The sequence below is a fragment of the Aethalodelphis obliquidens genome, unplaced genomic scaffold (genome assembly GCF_003676395.1).
Source record: "Aethalodelphis obliquidens isolate GAN/ISIS:26980383/991018 unplaced genomic scaffold, ASM367639v1 scaffold16, whole genome shotgun sequence".
NCBI classification, from domain to species: domain Eukaryota; kingdom Metazoa; phylum Chordata; class Mammalia; order Artiodactyla; family Delphinidae; genus Aethalodelphis; species Aethalodelphis obliquidens.
In genome coordinates, this window is record NW_020837960.1 from 13,031,799 (window position 1) to 13,049,750 (window position 17,952).

At 39.1% G+C, this 17,952-nt stretch overlaps 1 protein-coding gene across 1 annotated transcript in view; it reads left to right on the forward strand.

Annotated features, from left to right (window-relative positions):
• GTF2F2 (general transcription factor IIF subunit 2) overlaps positions 1-17,952 on the forward strand; it is a 150,433-nt gene that overhangs the window by 63,379 nt on the left and 69,102 nt on the right. Inside the window, exon 5 of the mRNA XM_027116225.1 lies at positions 17,459-17,540. Within this exon, the coding sequence (XP_026972026.1) occupies positions 17,459-17,540 (82 nt within the window). The remainder of the gene's footprint in view (positions 1-17,458; positions 17,541-17,952) is intronic.

Sequence of the window (17,952 nt, forward strand, 5' to 3'; positions counted from 1 at the left end):
TCCGCAACGGGAGAGGCCACAACGGTGAGAGGCCCGCGTACCGCAAAAAAAAAAAAAAAGATTAGCTCTCTTTAGTCCAGTTGACCACTAGACTTGAAGACTTCATCCGCTTTGCAGGCAGAAAGATATATTTTTTAAAAAGTGTCTGTCATAGACATCTGTAATCACACATATAAAAGAGCCCTTTAGTCAACTTTGAAGGTTTATTTTCATATATATATATATATATATATATATATATATATCTGTTTCTTACTTTTTTCATTCAACTCTGTTGTTTGAATTAGTTCATGCTGCTGTATACACATCTGTTTCACTACTTGTGGGTGGCACACGGTATTTCACACTTACGTACCCAATAAATGTTGTTTTTGATTCCCTAGTGATGGACACCCAGGCTGCCTTGATCCCTTGCTGTGATGAACAGTTTCAAGCACGTCCTCTTATGGGTGTCTGGAAATTTGAGGGCTTGCTGGCCGTGTTCAGTTTCACTTAGAACTACCAGATGACTCCCGAGATCAGCTCTATCAGTGCACTCTCCCACCAGCAGTGCCTGTGGTTTCCTGTTTCCCCACATTTTTTCCAACACTTGGTGTTATCTGCCTTTCTTTTTTTGTTTTGTTTTGTTTTATTTTTTACATTTCACATATAAGTGATATCATATAGTATTTGTCTTTTTCAGTCTGACCTCTTTCACTTAGCATAATACCCTCCAAGTCCATCCATGTTGTGCAAATTCCATTCTTTTTTATGGCTGAGTAGTATTACAGTGTGTGTGTGTGCGTGTGTGTGTGTGTGTGTGTGTGTGTGTATCTTCTCTATCCATTCATCTGTTGATGGACACTTAGGTTGCTTTCATATCTTGGCAATTGTAAAGAATGCTGCTATGAACATTGGGTGCCTGTATCTTTTCGAATTAGAGTTTTCTCTGAATATATACCTAGGAGTGGAATTGCTGGGTCATATGGTAGCTCTGTTTTTAGTTTTTGAGAAACCTCCATACTCTTTTCCACAGTGGCTGCACCAGTTTAATTCCCATCAACAGTGTATGAGGATTCCCTTTTCTCCACATCCTCGCCAACATTTGTTATTTGTGTTCCTATTGATGATAGCCAACTTTGAGGATGTAAACAGTGTCATTGTCAGGTTCTTGTTATGAGTATATTCATTGGTTAGGCCCAAGGCCTAACCAAATTTTAGCAAAACCTTTCCACTATATGGTGATGCTAATCTTCCACTGTCTGCATTAGGCAGAATTTATTCCAGGCCAATGGGAATTTCCATCTTATCTACCAACTCTTGATAGGAAATGAGGTCATCATCATCAACATTATTGACACAGAACATGACCATAATATATGCTTGCTCCATTTATATGCCAGAGGTATTCTCCTGCCATGGAAGGAAGTGGAACCTTACCAAGAAGGTATTTCTCTTGGTTGGAAGATAAAAGATGTGATAATTCCCCTAGACTCAACAGATCACTTTCTGAAATTCAAGCACTCCTTTCCAAGGAAAAGGGATGGTCTCAGAAGCTGCCTTTATTAAAAACACTGGGCTTCTGTTTCCTCATTCTCTGTCTCTACCAAATCTTTTTGGTTATTTTCACCTGCATACATTAATGCCTGTTTTTAAAAAAAGATTATTTCCTATTACCTTAGGAAGAACCAACTGCAGAAAGAGCAGTAGCTGTCAATTTTCACTTAAAGCTGGCACTATGTCTCTGCCCTGGTCTTTTGCAGATTTTTTAAGGCTTATTGATCTGGATCTTTCTTCTTCACTTGAATTTGATACCCATCTACTTGATTCTGCAGTGATATCTTGATCTGTTCATTTTCCAAAATCTGGCTAACCTCTGGCCATCTGACTTGCATGTCCTCTCATTCCTTTTTGCCTTGATCTTCCTATAACTTTTACAAGCTGAGTTTCTCTTTTTTAATGTGTGGCTTTCTTGTTCTTTGTAGCCTCCCGTTAATAGCATTGAATGTGAGAAATATTCACTTTGATATTCCGCTGTAATCTTGTTATTTTAGCCTCTTTTTTGGTGTTAAAAAATATAAATAAATTACACAGTGTAATGTATTAACATATTTTAAGAATCAAGGATTTTTCTGTGTTAATCTAATTCTATTTGAACATCAAAACTTTAGTTTCAGGCTTCCCTGGTGGCGCAGTGATTGAGAGTCTGCCTGCCGATGCAGGGGACACGGGTTCGTGCCCCAGTCCTGGAAGATCCCACGTGCTGCAGAGCGGCTGGGCCTGTGAGCCATGGCCACTGAGCCTGTGCATCTGGAGCCTGTGCTCCGCAACAGGGGAGGCCACAACGGTGAGAGAGGCCCGTGTACTGCAAAAAAAAAAACCCAAAACAAAACAAAACAAAACTTTAGTTTCATTTTGAAATATAAAATTTTTCTGCAAAATTAGATGATGTCTTGTACTGGGCTTCCATCCCCACAAGTACTACCTCACTACCTTATGGAGCTGACTGACCACAGTATCTCACCACCTGTGCAGAGTGCTGAAGTCCTCCTAGGACACATTCAGTATAGCTTTGGCAGGAAGGTGATGTGGATGTGTAATTCCAGTCAGGTGAATAAGCTTGTAAATGTTTTGCAGTGTTGAACGGAGTCTTCAGAGAAGCCCAGGAAACTTTGCTGCATCAACAGAGTTTTAAACCTCACTTGAGGAGTGTAGAAAAGATGAAAACACTTTGTATCAAAAGGAGCACAAATAAAAATGACAGACTAAATGAGAAGTTCTGGCAAAATTCCATTCCACGTTTCTTTGCTTTTCATTACAGAGGTAATCTTGAAAACAATTTACAAATTACATTAATTCATATTTTAAATGTACTTTGGGAGATGAGTATTTCAGGGAAAACTGTATTTTATAATTCTTTAGGCAGAAGTCATTTAAGTTTTTAAAAATGAGTTTGCTTTTCTTTTTTTGAAGTGCAGACTATGCATTATTATTCACTGGAAAATTTTATTGTAACTAGATGAGCAAAGCACTTCTATGAGCCATCAAATGAACACTGAAATTATATTGTGTAGAACTCATTTTTATAGTGCTATTTGGCAAAACGGAATTTTGCCTCCTCTTTCAGAAGGAGATGTCTTAAGTTAATAGCCATTGTCTACAATCTCAAAATGAGATTTCATGACTTTGAAAAGTTGTAAAGTTAATATTGTTATGAAATCAGTAACCCAAAGAGTCTCTGCTGCTGATGCGGTGTCCTACCAATGTCCCTCCTGTTATCATCTTGATTTTAGATTCTCTTGTGTGTCTTCAGTGATGACATGGTGTTGAGGAGAGGTGTTGAGACATGGTGTTGAGGTGTCTTCAGTGATGACATGGTCCTGAACCAGCAGGACGGGATATCATGGTTCATAGGAGGAAATGGAGTTCTTACACAGCGTAGAGTGATTGCAAATCAGGGATGGAGAAGTCTATCATATTGCACACTTTTTCACATTTAACATTTCTGAAATCAGGGTACATCTTAAAATCATTGGCTTGTAAAATTCTCATGGTAGTATTTTGTGTTTCTTGGGGGCACATAAAATGATGGTGACTATTACAATTGATGGTATCTTAGATTTGATGAAATATTTGAGCAGTTCTGTAAGCTGTTATCCCCGTACCACCAGAAAATAAAATTACCAGAGATACAGGAAGAGGAAAAGATGTAGGGGAGAGGAGGAGAGAAATATCAGGGCAGTAGTTCTCAACCCTGGCTGCTGCATATTAGAATTATCTAGCGAGGTTGTAAAAACACCTCTTGCCCGCACAGTGCAATTAAGGTAGAATCTCTGACAGTGGTCCCAGTAGTTTTTAAAAAGCTTCCCAGGTGATTCTTAGGATCAAGCAGAGTTGAAGAACTACCATATACAGGAAATTGATGAGCTCAGGAAGGGGAACTTATCCCAAAGGAGTTCTTAATGATGAGGGCATAATTTCTACTCTGTAGTTACGAGGATCACTTACTATTAAAGTGTCTTGAAAATTGTAAAGAACTAAATTAGTATGTGGTATTACTACTGTTCCTAAACATGGTGAAGAGAACAGGAGTTATTGAGGATGAAAGTAATGAAACTTGAATCATATTCAGTTGATTTAAAAATGTGTCATCAGATGGTCTATATTAATATTGTATCCCTCAACTATATTACAGGCTTTCTAAGTGCAGGGGTCTGTATTTTTCTTCCTTTGTACCCCTCATCACATCTAGCACAGTGTTTGGCACTATTTAACTGTAATGAAGCACTATAGTAAAAGTCTTTTCTCCAGGAGACTTAATCTTTCCTAGAAGGATTTGTTTTTCTGTCCATTTAACCACATTTGCTATTGTTTTTTTTTTTTTTTTTTTTTTTTTTTTGTGGTACGCGGGCCTCTCGCTGTTGTGGCCTCTCCCGTTGCAGAGCACAGGCTCCGGACACGCAGGCTCAGCGGCCATGGCTTACGGGCCCAGCCGCTCCGCAGCATGTGGGATCTTTCCAGACTGGGGCACGAACCCGTGTCCCCTGCATCGGCAGGCGGACTCTCAACCACTGCGCCACCAGGGAAGCCCTGCTATTGTTTTTGAATTCTCTCTAATTTCAAGTGCAACAGCCAAAGCTGCATTGCACCCTTTGATGAAGGTCTAACTAAGACAAACTATCACAGTACTCTGATTTTCCTTTTCATTTATTATTACAATGCAGCATTACTTCATTTTTTTAAATAAAACTATATTTTATTTCTGGGTTTTATTCAACCTCTTATTTTTTTTTCTTTATCCATTTGTCTATTTTTTTTGCGGTATGCGGGCCTCCCACTGTTGTGGCCTCTTCCGTTGTGAAGCACAGGCTCCAGACGCGCAGGCTCAGCGGCCATGGCTCAGGGACCCAGCCACTCCACAGCATGTGGGATCTTCCCGGACCGGGGCACGAACCCATGTCCCCTGCATCGGCAGGCGGACTCTCAACCACTGCGTCACCAGGGAAGCCCCCCATTTGTCTATTTTTTGTTAACATCTTTATTGGAGTATAATTGCTTTACAATGGTGTGTAAGTTTTGCTGTATAACAAAGTGAGTCAGCTATCCATATATCCCCATATCTCCTCCCTCTTGCGTCTCCCTCCCACCCTCCCTATCCCACCCCTCTAGGTGGTCACAGAGCACCAAGCTGATCTCCCTGTGCTATGTGGCTGCTTCCCACTAGCTATCTATTTTACATTTGGTAGTGTATATATATTCATGCCACTCTCTCACTTCGTCCCAGCTTACCCTTCCCGCTCTCTGTGTCCTCAAGTCCATTCTCTACATCTGCGTCTTTATTCCTGTTCTACCCCTAGGTTCTTCAGAACCTTTTTTTTCTTTTGCTTTTTAGATTCCATATATATGTGTTAGCGTACAGTATTTGTTTTTCTCTTTCTGACTTACTTCACCCTGTATGACAGATTCTGGGTCCATCCATCTCACTACAAATAACTCAATTTCATTTCTCTTTATGGCTGAATAATATTCCACTGTATATATGTGCCACATCTTCTTTATCCATTCATCTGTCGATGGACACGTAGGTTGCTTCCATGTCCTGGCTATTGTAAATAGTGCTGCAGTGAACATTATGGTACATGACTCTTTCTGAATTATGGTTTTCTCAGGGTATATGCCCAGTACTGGGATTGCTGGGTCATATGGTAGTTCTATTTTTAGTTTTTTAAGGAACCTCCATACTGTTCTCCATAGTGGCTGTATCAATTTACATTCCCATGAACAGTGAAAGAGGGTTCCCTTTTCTCCACACCCTCTCCATTACTTATTGTTTGTAGATTTTTTGATGATGGCCATTCTGACCAGTGTGAGGTGATACCTCAGTGTAGTTTTTTGTTTTTTGTTTTTTTTTGCGGTATGCGGGCCTCTCACTGTTGTGGCCTCTCCCGTTGCGGAGCACAGGCTCTGGACATGCAGGCTCAGCAGCCATGGCTCACGGGCCCAGCCACTCCGCGGCATGTGGGATCTTTCCGGACCGGGGCACGAACCCGTGTCCCCTGCATCGGCAGGTGGACTCTCAACCACTGCGCCACCAGGGAAGCCCCTCATTGTAGTTTTGACTTGCATTTCTCTAATGATTAGTGATGTTGAGCATCCTTTCATGTGTTTGTTGGCAATCTGTATATCTTCTTTGGAGAAATGTCTGTTTGGGTCTTCTGCCCATTTTTGGATTGGCTTGTTTGTTTTTTTGCTATTGAGCTGCATGAGCTGCTTGTAAATTTTGGAGATTAATCCTTTGCCAGTTGCTTTGTTTGCAAATATTTTCTCCCATTCTGAGGGTTATGTTTTCGTCTTGTTTCTGGTTTCATTTGCTGTGCAAAAGCTTTTAAGTTTCATTAGGTCCCATTTATTTATTTTGGTTTTTATTTCCATTTCTCTAGGAGGTGAGTCAAAAAGGATCTTGCTCTGATTTATGTCATGGAGTGTTCTGCCTATGTTTTCCTCTAAGAGTTTTATAGTGTATGGCCTTACATTTAGGTCTTTAATCCATTTTGAGTTTATTTTTGTGTATGATGTTAAAGAGTGTTCTAATTTCATTCTTTTACATGTAGTTGTCCAGTTTTCCGAGCACCACTTATTGAAGAGGCTGTCTTCTCTCCATTGTATATTCTTGCCTCCTTTAGCAAACATAAGGTGACCATATGTGTGTGGGTTTATCTCTGTGCTTTCTGTCCTGTTCCATTGATTTATATTTCTGTTTTTGTGCCAGTACCATACTGTCTTGATTACTGTAGCTTTGTAGTATACTCTGAAGTCCGGGAGCCTGATTCCTCCAGCTCCGTATTTCTTTCTCAAGATTGTTTTGGCTATTCGGGGTTTTTTGTGCTTCCATACAAATTGCACAGTTTTTTTGTTCTAGTTGTGTGAAAAATACCAATGGTAGTTTGATAGGGATTGCATTGAATCTGTAGGTTGCTTTGGGTAGTATAGTCATTTTCACAATGTTGATTCTTCCAACCCAAGAACACGATGTATCTCTCCATCTGTTTGTATCATCTTTAATTTCTTTCATCAGTGTCTTATAGTTTTCTGCATATAGATCTTTTGTCTCCTTAGGTAGGTTTATTCCTAGGTATTTTACTCTTTTTTGTTGCAATGGTAAATGGGAGTGTTTCCTTAATTTCTCTTTCGGATTTTTCATCATTAGTGTATAGGAATGCAAGAGATTTCTGTGCATTAATTTTGTGTCCTGCTACTTTACCAGATTCATTGATTAGCTCTAGTAGTGTTCTGGTAGCATCTTTAGGATTCTCTATGTATAGTATCATGTCATCTGCAAACAGTGACAGTTTTACTTCTTCTTCTCTGATTTGGATTCCTTTTATTTCTTTTTCTTCTCTGATTGCTATGGCTAAAACTTCTAAACTATGTTGAATAATAGTGGTGAGAGTGGGCAACCTTCTCTTGTTCCTGATCCTAGTAGAAATGGTTTCAGTTTTTCACTGTTTAGAATGATGTTGGCTGTGGGTTTGTCATATATGGTGTTTACTATGTTGAGGTAAGTTCCTTCTGTGCCTACTTTCTGGAGAGTTTTTATCATAAATGGGTGTTGAATTTTGTCGAAAGCTTTCTCTGCATCTATTGAGATGATCATACGGTTTTTATTCTTCACTTTGTTAATATGGTTTATCACATTGATTGATTTGCGTATATTGAAGAATCCTTGCATTCCTTGGATAAATCCCACTTGATCATGGTATATGGTCCTTTTAATGTGCTGTTGGATTATGTTTGCTAGTATTATGTTAAGTGTTTTTGCACCTATGTTCATCAGTGAGATTGGCCTATAGTTTTCTTTTTTTGTGACATCTTTGTCTGGTTTTGGTATCAGGGTGATGGTGGCCTCGTAGAATGAGTTTGGGAGTGTTCCTCCCTCTGCTGTATTTTGGAAGAGTTTGAGAAGGATGTGTGTTAGCTCTTCTCTAAATGTTTGATAGAATTCACCTGTGAAGCCATCTGGTCCTGGGCTTTTGTTTGTTGGAAGATTTTTAATCACAGTTTCAATTTCAGTGCTTGTGATTTGTCTGTTTGTATTTTCTGTTTCTTCCTGGTTCAGTCCAGAAGGTTGTGCTTTTCTAAGAAATTGTTCTTTTCTTCTAGGTTGTCCATTTTATTGGCATATAGTTGCTTGTAGTAATCTCTCATGATCCTTTGTATTTCTGCAGTGTCAGTTGTTACTTCTCCTTTTTCATTTCTAATTCTATTGATCTGAGTCTTCTCCCTTTTTTTCTTGATGAGTCTGGCTAATGGTTTATCAATTTTGTTTTTCTTCTCAAAGAACCATCTTTTAGTTTTATTGATCTTTGCTATCATTTCCTTCATTTCTTTTTCATTTATTTCTGATCTGGTATTTATGATTTCTTTCCTTCTGCTAACTTTGGGGTTTTTTTTGCTCTTCTTACTCTCATTGCTTTAGGTGTAAGGTTAGGTTGTTTATTTGAGATTTTTCTTGTTTCTTGAGGTAGGATTGTATTGCTCCAAACTTCCCTCCTAGAACTGCTTTTGTTGCATCCCATAGGTTTTGGGTCATTGTATTTTCATTGTCATTTGTTTCTAGGTATTTTTTTATTTCCTCTTTGATTTCTTCAGTGACCTCTTGGTTATTTAGTAGCATATTGTTTAGCCTCCGTGTGTTTGTATTTCTTTTTCCTGTAATTGATATCCAGTCTCATAGCATTGTGGTCGGAAAAGATACTTGATACAATTTCAGTTTTCTTAAATTTACCAAGGCTTGATTTGTGACCCAAGATATGATCTATCCTGGAGCATGTTCCATGAGCACTTGAGAAGAAAGTGTATTCTGTTGTTTTGGGATGGAATATCCTATAAATATAAATTAAATCCATCTTGTTTAATGTGTCATTTAAAGCTTGTGTTTCCTTATTTTCATTTTGGATGATCTGTCCATTGGTGAAAGTGGGGTGTTAAAGTCCCCTACTATTATTGTGTTACTGTCGATTTCCCCTTTTATGGCTGTTAGCATTTGCCTTGTGTATTGGGTGCATGAATATTTACAATTGTTATATCTTCTTCTTGGATTGATCCCTTGATCATTATGTAGTGTCCTTCCTTGTCTCTTTTAATAATCTTTATTTTAAAGTCTATTTTGTCTGATATGAGAATTGCTACTCCAGCTTTCTTTTGTTTTCCATTTGCATGGAATATCTTTTTCCATCCCCTCACTTTCAGTCTGTATGTGTCCCTAGGTCTGAAGTGGGTGTCTTGTAGACAGCATATATACGGGTCTTGTTTTTATATCCATTCAGCCAGTCTATGTCTTTTGGTTGGAGCATTTATTTCATTTACATTTAAGCTAATTATCAATATATATGTTCCTATTACCGTTTTCTTAATTGTTTTGGGTTGTTATTGTAGGTCTTTTCCTTCTCTTGTGTTTCCTGCCTGGAGTTCTTTAGCATTTGTCGTAAAGCTGGTTTGGTGGTGCTGAATTCTCTTAGCTTTTGCTTGTCTGTAAAGGTTTTAATTTCTCCGTCGAATCTGAATGAGATCCTTTCTGGGTAGAGTAATCTTGGTTGTAGGTTCTTCCCTTTCATCCCTTGAAATATGTCCTGCCACACCCTTCTGTCTTGCATAGTTTCTGCTGAAAGATCAGCTGTTAACCTTGTGGGGATTCCCTTGTATGTTATTTGTTGCTTTTCCCTTGCTGCTTTTAATATTTTTTTTTGTATTTAATTTTTGATAGTTTGATGAATATGTGTCTTGGCATGTTTCTTCTTGGATGTATCCTGATGGGACTCTCTGTGCTTCCTGGACTTAATTGACTATTTCCTTTCCCATATTAGGGAAGTTTTCAACTATAATCTCTTCAAATATTTTCTCAGTCCCCTTCTTTTTCTCTTCTTCTTCTGGGATCCCTATAATTCGAATGTTGGTGCATTTAATGTTGTCCCAGAGGTCTCTGAGACTGTCCTCAATTCTTTTCATTCTTTTTTCTTTATTCTGCTCTGCAGTAGTTATTTCCAGTATTTTATCTTCCAGGTCACTTATCCATTCTTCTGCCTCAGTTATTCTGCTGTTGATTCCTTCTAGAGAATTTTTAATTTCATTTATTGTGTTGTTCATCATTGTTTGCTTGCTCTTTAGTTCTTCTAGGTCCTTGTTAAACATTTCTTGTATTGTCTCCATTCTATTTCCAAGATTCTGGATCATCTTTAGTATCATTATTCTGAATTCTTTTTCAGGTAGACTGCCTATTTCCTCTTCATTTATTTTACCTGGTGGGTTTTTACCTTGCTCCTTCATCTGCTTTATATTCCTCTGTCTTCTCATTTTGTTTAACTTACTGTGTTTGGGGTCTCCTTTTCAGAGGCTGAAGGTTCATAGTTCCCATTGTTTTTGGTGTCTGCCCCCAGTGGCTAAGGTTGGTTCAGTGGGTTGTGTAGGCTTCCTGGTGGAGGGGACTGGTGCCTGTGTTCTGGTGGATGAGGCTAGATCTTGTCTTTCTGATGGGCAGGACCGCGTCTGGTGGTGTGTTTTGGGGTGTCCGTGACCTTACTATGATTTTAGGCAGCCTCTCTGCTAATGGGTGGGGTTGTGTTCCTGTCTTGCTAGTTGTTTGGCATAGGGTGTCCAGCACTGGAGCTTGCTGGTCGTTGAGTGGAGCTGGGTCTTAGCGTTGAGATGGAGATCTCTGGGAGAGCTCTCACCGATTGATACTACCAGGGAGGTCTGTGGTGGACCAGTGTCCTGAACTTGGCTCTCCCCCCTCAGAGGTTCACGCCTGACACCTGGCGGGAGCACCAAGACCCTGTCAGCCACACAGTATGTGTTAGGCGTTCCACCAGACTCTGGGAATACCAGCAGGGAACTGCTTCTGCCTTGCTGAAGACAGCTTTTTCTGAGACACAGCTGCCAGCAAACCAGAGGTCCTGCAGTGGGGCAGCCGTACATGTATGGGGCCAGAGGCTGGTTCTGGGGGCTCAGAGTCAGAGGACTGGAAGGGCAAGAGGAGAAAGAGGAAGAGGGAATTGGGAACTAGAAAACTGGTGTGGAGAGGTAGAACCAACCTCTTATTCTTGAAAGCAACTTTTAGATTAGGAATTATGTCTGTTTATACAGCATTACAACATTATGCCCACATCTGTATTTGAGGATTTATATTGATTAATTATATATATTAAATTATTTATATAATTATATGTAACAAGCAAAAAGGAGACTACTGTGAAGTATAGGAGGAATGATAACTTGTGAACTTGCCTTGTAAACAGTAAAACATACAAATGTTTGTTTTAAAAATGTCGTTCTCTAAGTTTTTTCTTTGACGAAAAGTTTGTTATGGCTTCTGTGGACTCCTAGAACAATCCCACCTCCTTTGTACGCTTAAGGCCTCCATCTTCGATTTTGTACCTTACGTAACCACTCTCCCACTCCCGGACAACCAGTCTTGTCATTCACAGGTGCTCTTTGATGAGCATTACAACATCCCTTGTATAGGAATGTACTTAAACCTTCTTTCTCCCAGTCCATAGGGGAAAAGTTGAAGAGCAGTAGTAGGAGTGAGGAAGCCGAGATGTTTTCTAATCCGAAGTCTAGTCCTCAAATTATGGTTTCAGTATTTGGTTTAAAATTGGGAATTCCCAGCTATTTAGGCATGTTTGTAATTTGAATATCATTACAAGAAAACATATTGCATGAACAGATAATTTGGGGGAGTACTTATATGGCTGCTCATTTTGTTGCTTTTGAGGTAATTAATCAAATGCTGACTCTGTAGGTTTACTGAAATCAGAGCATGATTTTTTATTCCTAAAATTCCTGAGTATTAGATAGAGATCAGAACATCAATTGACAAATTTGAATACAGCAAGAAACACCTTCTTAATAACATAGGGATTGCAGCTTTGCCCAACTGGTTTGTTAAGTTGCCAAGTAGCATGTATGAATAGGCCTTGCCCTGTGAACCACAGGCAGAAACTGCTAGGAAAAGATTTTAAATGAGAACAGTGGAGACTGGTAGGAGTATTAAAAATGGTTTATCTTTTAAATGCTCTTGCTCTGTTGAAATATTATTTCTTTAGTCCTCTTCCAGCGAGGGTAGACACAGGTGTGATGTAAGGAAGAATCAGGAAAGTAGCCTCAAATCTCAAGAATCAGTCCAAAATCTTGGTTCTAACCTTGTCTGAGTTTTAACTTGAGTTGGAAGTGCTCTTAAAGGCCTCCACATTGAACTGGATCGAGTGGTCTTGTGGAAATGAACGCCTGTAACTTCCTGATGCCCAACATCTTCTTAACACCTTACTTCTCATTACTTACATGCCAGTGCTAATAGACACCCTTCCTGTTTACTTCCACTTTAACTTTTTCAAACTAGCCAGGCCCTTAACTTGTAAAAAATGCCTGTCAGTTGTTTCTCTTGGGTTCCTCAACATAGAGTATGTTGGAAGGTCCAGCTTAGAACAGAAGTTTGTATATTTTCAAGTCTTGGACAGCTTCTCAACATTTTCTCGTCATTTCAAGAAACAGTTCTTCTCTAATTTCTACTCAAAGAAAATTTAATTATATCTAGGTCTTTTAGAAAGTATTAGGGCAAACAGAATAAATACTAATGAAATAATAAAACATCCTCAGATGGAGGGGAAGGCCAGTTTTGTTTTGTTTATTTTAGTGAGAGAGAATTGAAGGAGATCTCAGAGATCCCAGTGACTTTATTATGCATATAGATGCTGAGGCCCAGAGATGTAAAGTAATTTCTCCAAAGTAACACCGCTGTTTAGAGACAGAATCAGAACTAGAACACTTCCATTCTTGTTATAGGCTGCACTTTGTGTAACTTACCCTTTAAAACTTTCTCTCAATTGTTTTCTGAAACTAGGTGGCAGGATATAGACCAATAAAATACCATCACCAAAGGTGTATATTCATAGTCATGAGGATTCTTTGGGTTACAAGTAGCAGAAACCAATAAGCAAACCAATCTAGCCCCAAAAGCGAGGGAGGTGAGAAAATTTAGAAAAAGATCCTGCAATAGTTCCCAGAATCTAAAGAAGAGTTGAATGAATGGCCAAGCCTAGGGAAAGATAGGAACCAAGCCATGGCTGGGCTTTCAGTAGGATGAGCCTATGTGGCTTCTCTTCAGAGTGCTGTCGTGACCATGTCCTTCTAGAGATTTCTGAGGTGGAGTGACTCTGGTATGGGTCCCTTAGTTTAAAATTCTGAGAGAGACAGACAGAGAAACAGAGAAGAGACAAAAGCCATTGCTCATGCTGTTCCCACCACCTTCGGTGCCCTTCTGCTTCACCTCCCAGTCTAAATCCTACCCATTTTTCCAGGTCCAGCACAAACATTGCTTTCTCCATCACAGCTCTTCGTAATCCCCAGCTAGACATATTCTCTTCGTGTCTGTGTGTTTTAATCCCAGTACTCTGTGTCTCTGTCAGTAGATTATAACCCTCATAAGCCATGGCAAATTCTGCGTAGTACAGTAGATCCCACAGCCTTTATGGAAGGACTGGCAGTCCTTCCAGTAGTTAAACTAAAAGGTAGGGAATCATAAAAATGATAATAGTATATATTCCTACTGCCTGAAACATTTTAAGACCCACAAATGTACATTTAGTCACCAGTGTACATGCAGGACAAGGCCTTTGCTTTCAGTATAGGGTGCTGACAAGCATCTGATTTCTCTTTCCTGTGAAAAGTAAACCCATAATTTAGTTTCGATTTTCAGTTTTGGTTTCTTTAAAAAGGAGCAAAAACTTAGACACTGCGAAACAGTATGAATGCAGAATCCTTCTAGACTTTTATGTTTCTCTTCTAATCTCTAGTTGTCTCTCCAGTACCTAATTTGACAGATTTTTAGCAACTTATCTTTATATCACATCTTACAAAGCATTAAACCTAGTTTTTGTAGAAACATCTCCCTCCCCCATACTCTTTTTTTTTTTTTTTGCGGTATGCGGGCCTCTCACCGCTGCGGCCTCTCCTGTTGCGGAGCACAGGCTCCAGATGCGCAGGCTCAGTGGCCATGGCTCACAGGCCCAGCCGCTCCGCGGCATGTGGAATCTCCCCAGACCGGGGCACGAACCTGTGTCCCCTGCATCGGCAGGTGGACTCTCAACCACTGCGCCACCAGGGAAGCCCCCCCATACTCTTAATTAATGGGATTATGTAATATATAATCAAATTGCATAATTACTAACAGAGTAAAACTAGTATAAACAAGTTCTGCATAGTTTGAGCAGAAGTGTGTGGGAGTAGTAGAGATTAACCTACTACCCACTAGTGTATAGTGAGCTGTGGGCATCTGTCGCCATAGTTAAGATGGGAACTGACAGCCTTGGTAATCTAGAAGTGGGTTAAGTGGAGGTCTATCACAAGTGCTTCTCGTGTGTTAAAGTGATTTGTATGCCTATCTCATCATCCTACTAGACCAGAAGCTCCCAAAATGTGATCTGGAAACCACTGGGTAGAGGGGTCCTGGAGACCCTTTAAGGGGCCTGTGAAATCAAAGCTATTTTTATAATAATACCAAGCCTTTTTTTGCCTTTTTCACTCTGATTTTCTAAACATTTTTCAGTTTTAGTTGCTAGTGTGATCAATATCAGTAGTAAACCCACATAAAAGGTTCTTCGGGTTCCTCCCTACTTTTCAGGCATATATGCCACACGTTTGTGAACGGCTGCACTAGCCTCTACTGCTTGAGGGCAAGAGCCAAGTTTCATTTATCTTTGTTATTCCTGATGTGTTTTTGTATTATCTTTTACATAAAGGCACTTAGTAAATATTTGATAAATATATGAGCAATAAAAAGATTATTTTTCAAGTATTTACAGTCTTTCAAACTGGGCCAATGAAGTAGTCTTAAGTCACGATTCCTGTTTTAATGAATATGATCTGTAATTAACAGCAGTGGTGTGCAAGTGGGTGCTTTCAAATGCCTTAAAATGGGATATTTAATAGCTTTCCCCTGAAATCTTAAGCAATGTTTTGGAGAAGAAGAGAAGCATGGTTTCGTGGAAAGAATATGAAAACATGTTCCTGTGAGGCTTTAAAAAGTGTGTGACACCTTTAAATCTTGCTTAGGGGGCTGTATTATAAGTAAATTGGTTTTTAAAAAACTTACTTAGGAAGAGAACGGGAATGGCAAAGAGTTAACAGAGATGTGGGGTTATTTAAGAGCAGCCAATTGGTAGAAGTTTTCATTGCTGCTGATGAAGACTTTTCCTTTCATTTGAGAAGCATTTGAAGGCTATTTTAGATTTGAAAAGGGGATGTGATGGACAGAAAATCATGGTTTGGGGAGGTGAATTTTACTGCTTTGTGTGAGTGAGCTTGATTGAAGAAGAGTGATGAGTGGTGGCCAAGTTGAAATGGGCAGGTGCTTTGGATGCTTTTAACCCTTTCAGGTATTATGTGTGGAACGTTGACAGCAGAAACCTTTAACTAGAAATTAAACTCATCCTGTCCACCAGGAGTAGGTACAGATGAATAAGTGGGGAACATTCACAGGTGGTGTTGAAAGGTAGCTTTCTAGTATTCAGCATTAGTAAACACCTGGTAACTAAATTATTTTCAGAGACAGTATTCCAGATCTATTTTGTATTTCAAAAAGGATTAATTTATGTTTAAAAAGTGAACTTTTGGGGCTTCCCTGGTGGCACAGTGGTTGAGAGTCCGCCTGCCAATGCAGGGGACACAGGTTCGTGCCCCGGTCTGGGAAGATCCCACATGCCGCGGAGCGGCTGGGCCCGTGAGCCATGGCCGCTGAGCCTGCGCGTCCGGAGCCTGTGCTCCGCAACGGGAGAGGCCACAGCAGTGAGAGGCCCGCGTACCGGAAAAAAAAAAAAAAAAAGTGAACTTTTCTCATGCGTTTAAGACATTATAGATTGGAATCTTTCCCAAATCTTGTTATTGTTATGGCAAGAGTTTTTCTAGATACAACTGTCAGCTTCAGTGGAGAGGCATGCTCAAATATAATACTTGGTTTTGCTTTTAGAAAATTCAAATTTTAATCTTATTAAATTCATTAATAAGAGGAAATTACTTTTAGATATTTAAACTTAAATTTAATATAAAATAATTGCAGCCTTATTATTATTTCCTTCCTGGCATATTTTGGTGTAAGGTAGACGTGCTTCTCATCATTGCTCTTTGCAGTCATCTGTCAGCCTCTAATTGAGGTTTGTTGCATATGTTACATTGAATTATTGAGTTACTGTGTGTATTAGTACTTAGGGGCTATAATAAGGAGTTCCTAGATTTTGGAGGCAAAATCGAGAAAGGTCACCATAAGAAAAATTTTCTAACATAAATCATGTGGGCATGGTTCTATCTGCATTCTGTGTTTTGGTCAACTTATCTGTTCCTCCAGTGAACTGTATGCTTCTTGAAGACAATACTGTATTTCAGTCATCTTTGATTCTGCAATGCCTAGATGGTTCCCTTCACATCGTAGGCATTTAGTTAATGTTTGTGGAATGCATGAGGTCATTCGCCCTGAAAAGATGGATCATAAATGCATTGCTGATGAGCCAGAGGAGTTCCTGAATCTCTTCCAGAAACCTGGGTGAACTCTCCTGGAAATACGACTGAACCTAACTGTTCCTAACCATAGTCATACATTTCCAGACTGCAGTAAAGCAGATACCATCGTGGGTCAGTCATACATGCATTATCAAATAAGATGAGGTCTTAAAGTGACTTGGTGCCTAGTAGGTATGCAGTAGGTGCTAACTTTTGTTTTCTCTTGAATTCTGTGTCAGGGTCACCATAAGAATTCTTACTAATGTTGGGATAAATTGCCCTTCTGTTTGGACAGATATTCATAGCAGTTAAAGGTCTAGTTTAGACACATCATATTAATCATTTTGCTGGAAAATAGAAGTCAGAGCAACTGGCAGGCAGAACTGGTACACAGTATAACCCAACCAAGGACCTGCCTAGTTCCACAGTATTTTCTAAGCTAGCTGTACTAGTCACCGTGTATTCTAGAATTTTCTTTTTTGCACATATACGTGTGCGTGCCCATGCATGCATATACGTGTGTGTATGAATTTTTGATTTAGTGCTTTAGGCTAGCTGTGTTTTCAGAACTTACTTCTCTCCCAAAGATGATATAGCTGCCACACCCTTCAAATTTTTACTTGATTTTTATGCCCTTTTAAGCCACTCTCTTTAGGAAGAGCTAAGTGTATAAAAGCTGTTATTGGCAAGGGGCAGCCCAATAAATAAACCTGACAGAAGCCCAGTTTTTTACTAGCCAAGAATAAGGTTTTTCTCTATTCTGACCAATGATATTACTGTAAACTTAAAAATATTCCTTTTCTTCCTTGATTTTTATTATTAACTATATTTGATTGTAATCATTGTTACCTTGGTTAGTATGTCAAAATACAGTCTTGAACGTGATAAATGTTATTTCTCAATACGTTTGTTAATTTTTGTCTTTCCATTCAAGATAAGCTTTCACTGGAAGGAATAGTGGTACAAAGAGCTGAATGCCGACCTGCTGCCAGTGAAAACTACATGAGATTAAAGAGGTTGGTGTTTTTTAACTTTAAAATAATACCTGCTATTTCTTTTTGGGGATTGAAATACATATATTAGATTGTCTATAGACTGCATGAAAACTATGGTTATTGTTGAAAGTGTTTTCTTCAAAGGTTGTTTGGTTTTAAAACCAAGTAAGAACAAACTTCCAGTTATAAAATAAATGTCATGAGGATGTCACGTGCAACATGGTTACTGTAGTTAATAATACTTTATTGCACATTTGAAAGTTTACTGAGGGAATACATCCGGAAATTTCTTATCCCAAGACAAAAAAAATTTTTTAACTATTACCTATGCTGGTGGAAGTTAACTAGACTTATTGGGGTGATCATTTCCCAAAGTATACAGTTATTGAATTGTTTTCTTGTACACCTGAAACTAATATAATGTTATATGTCA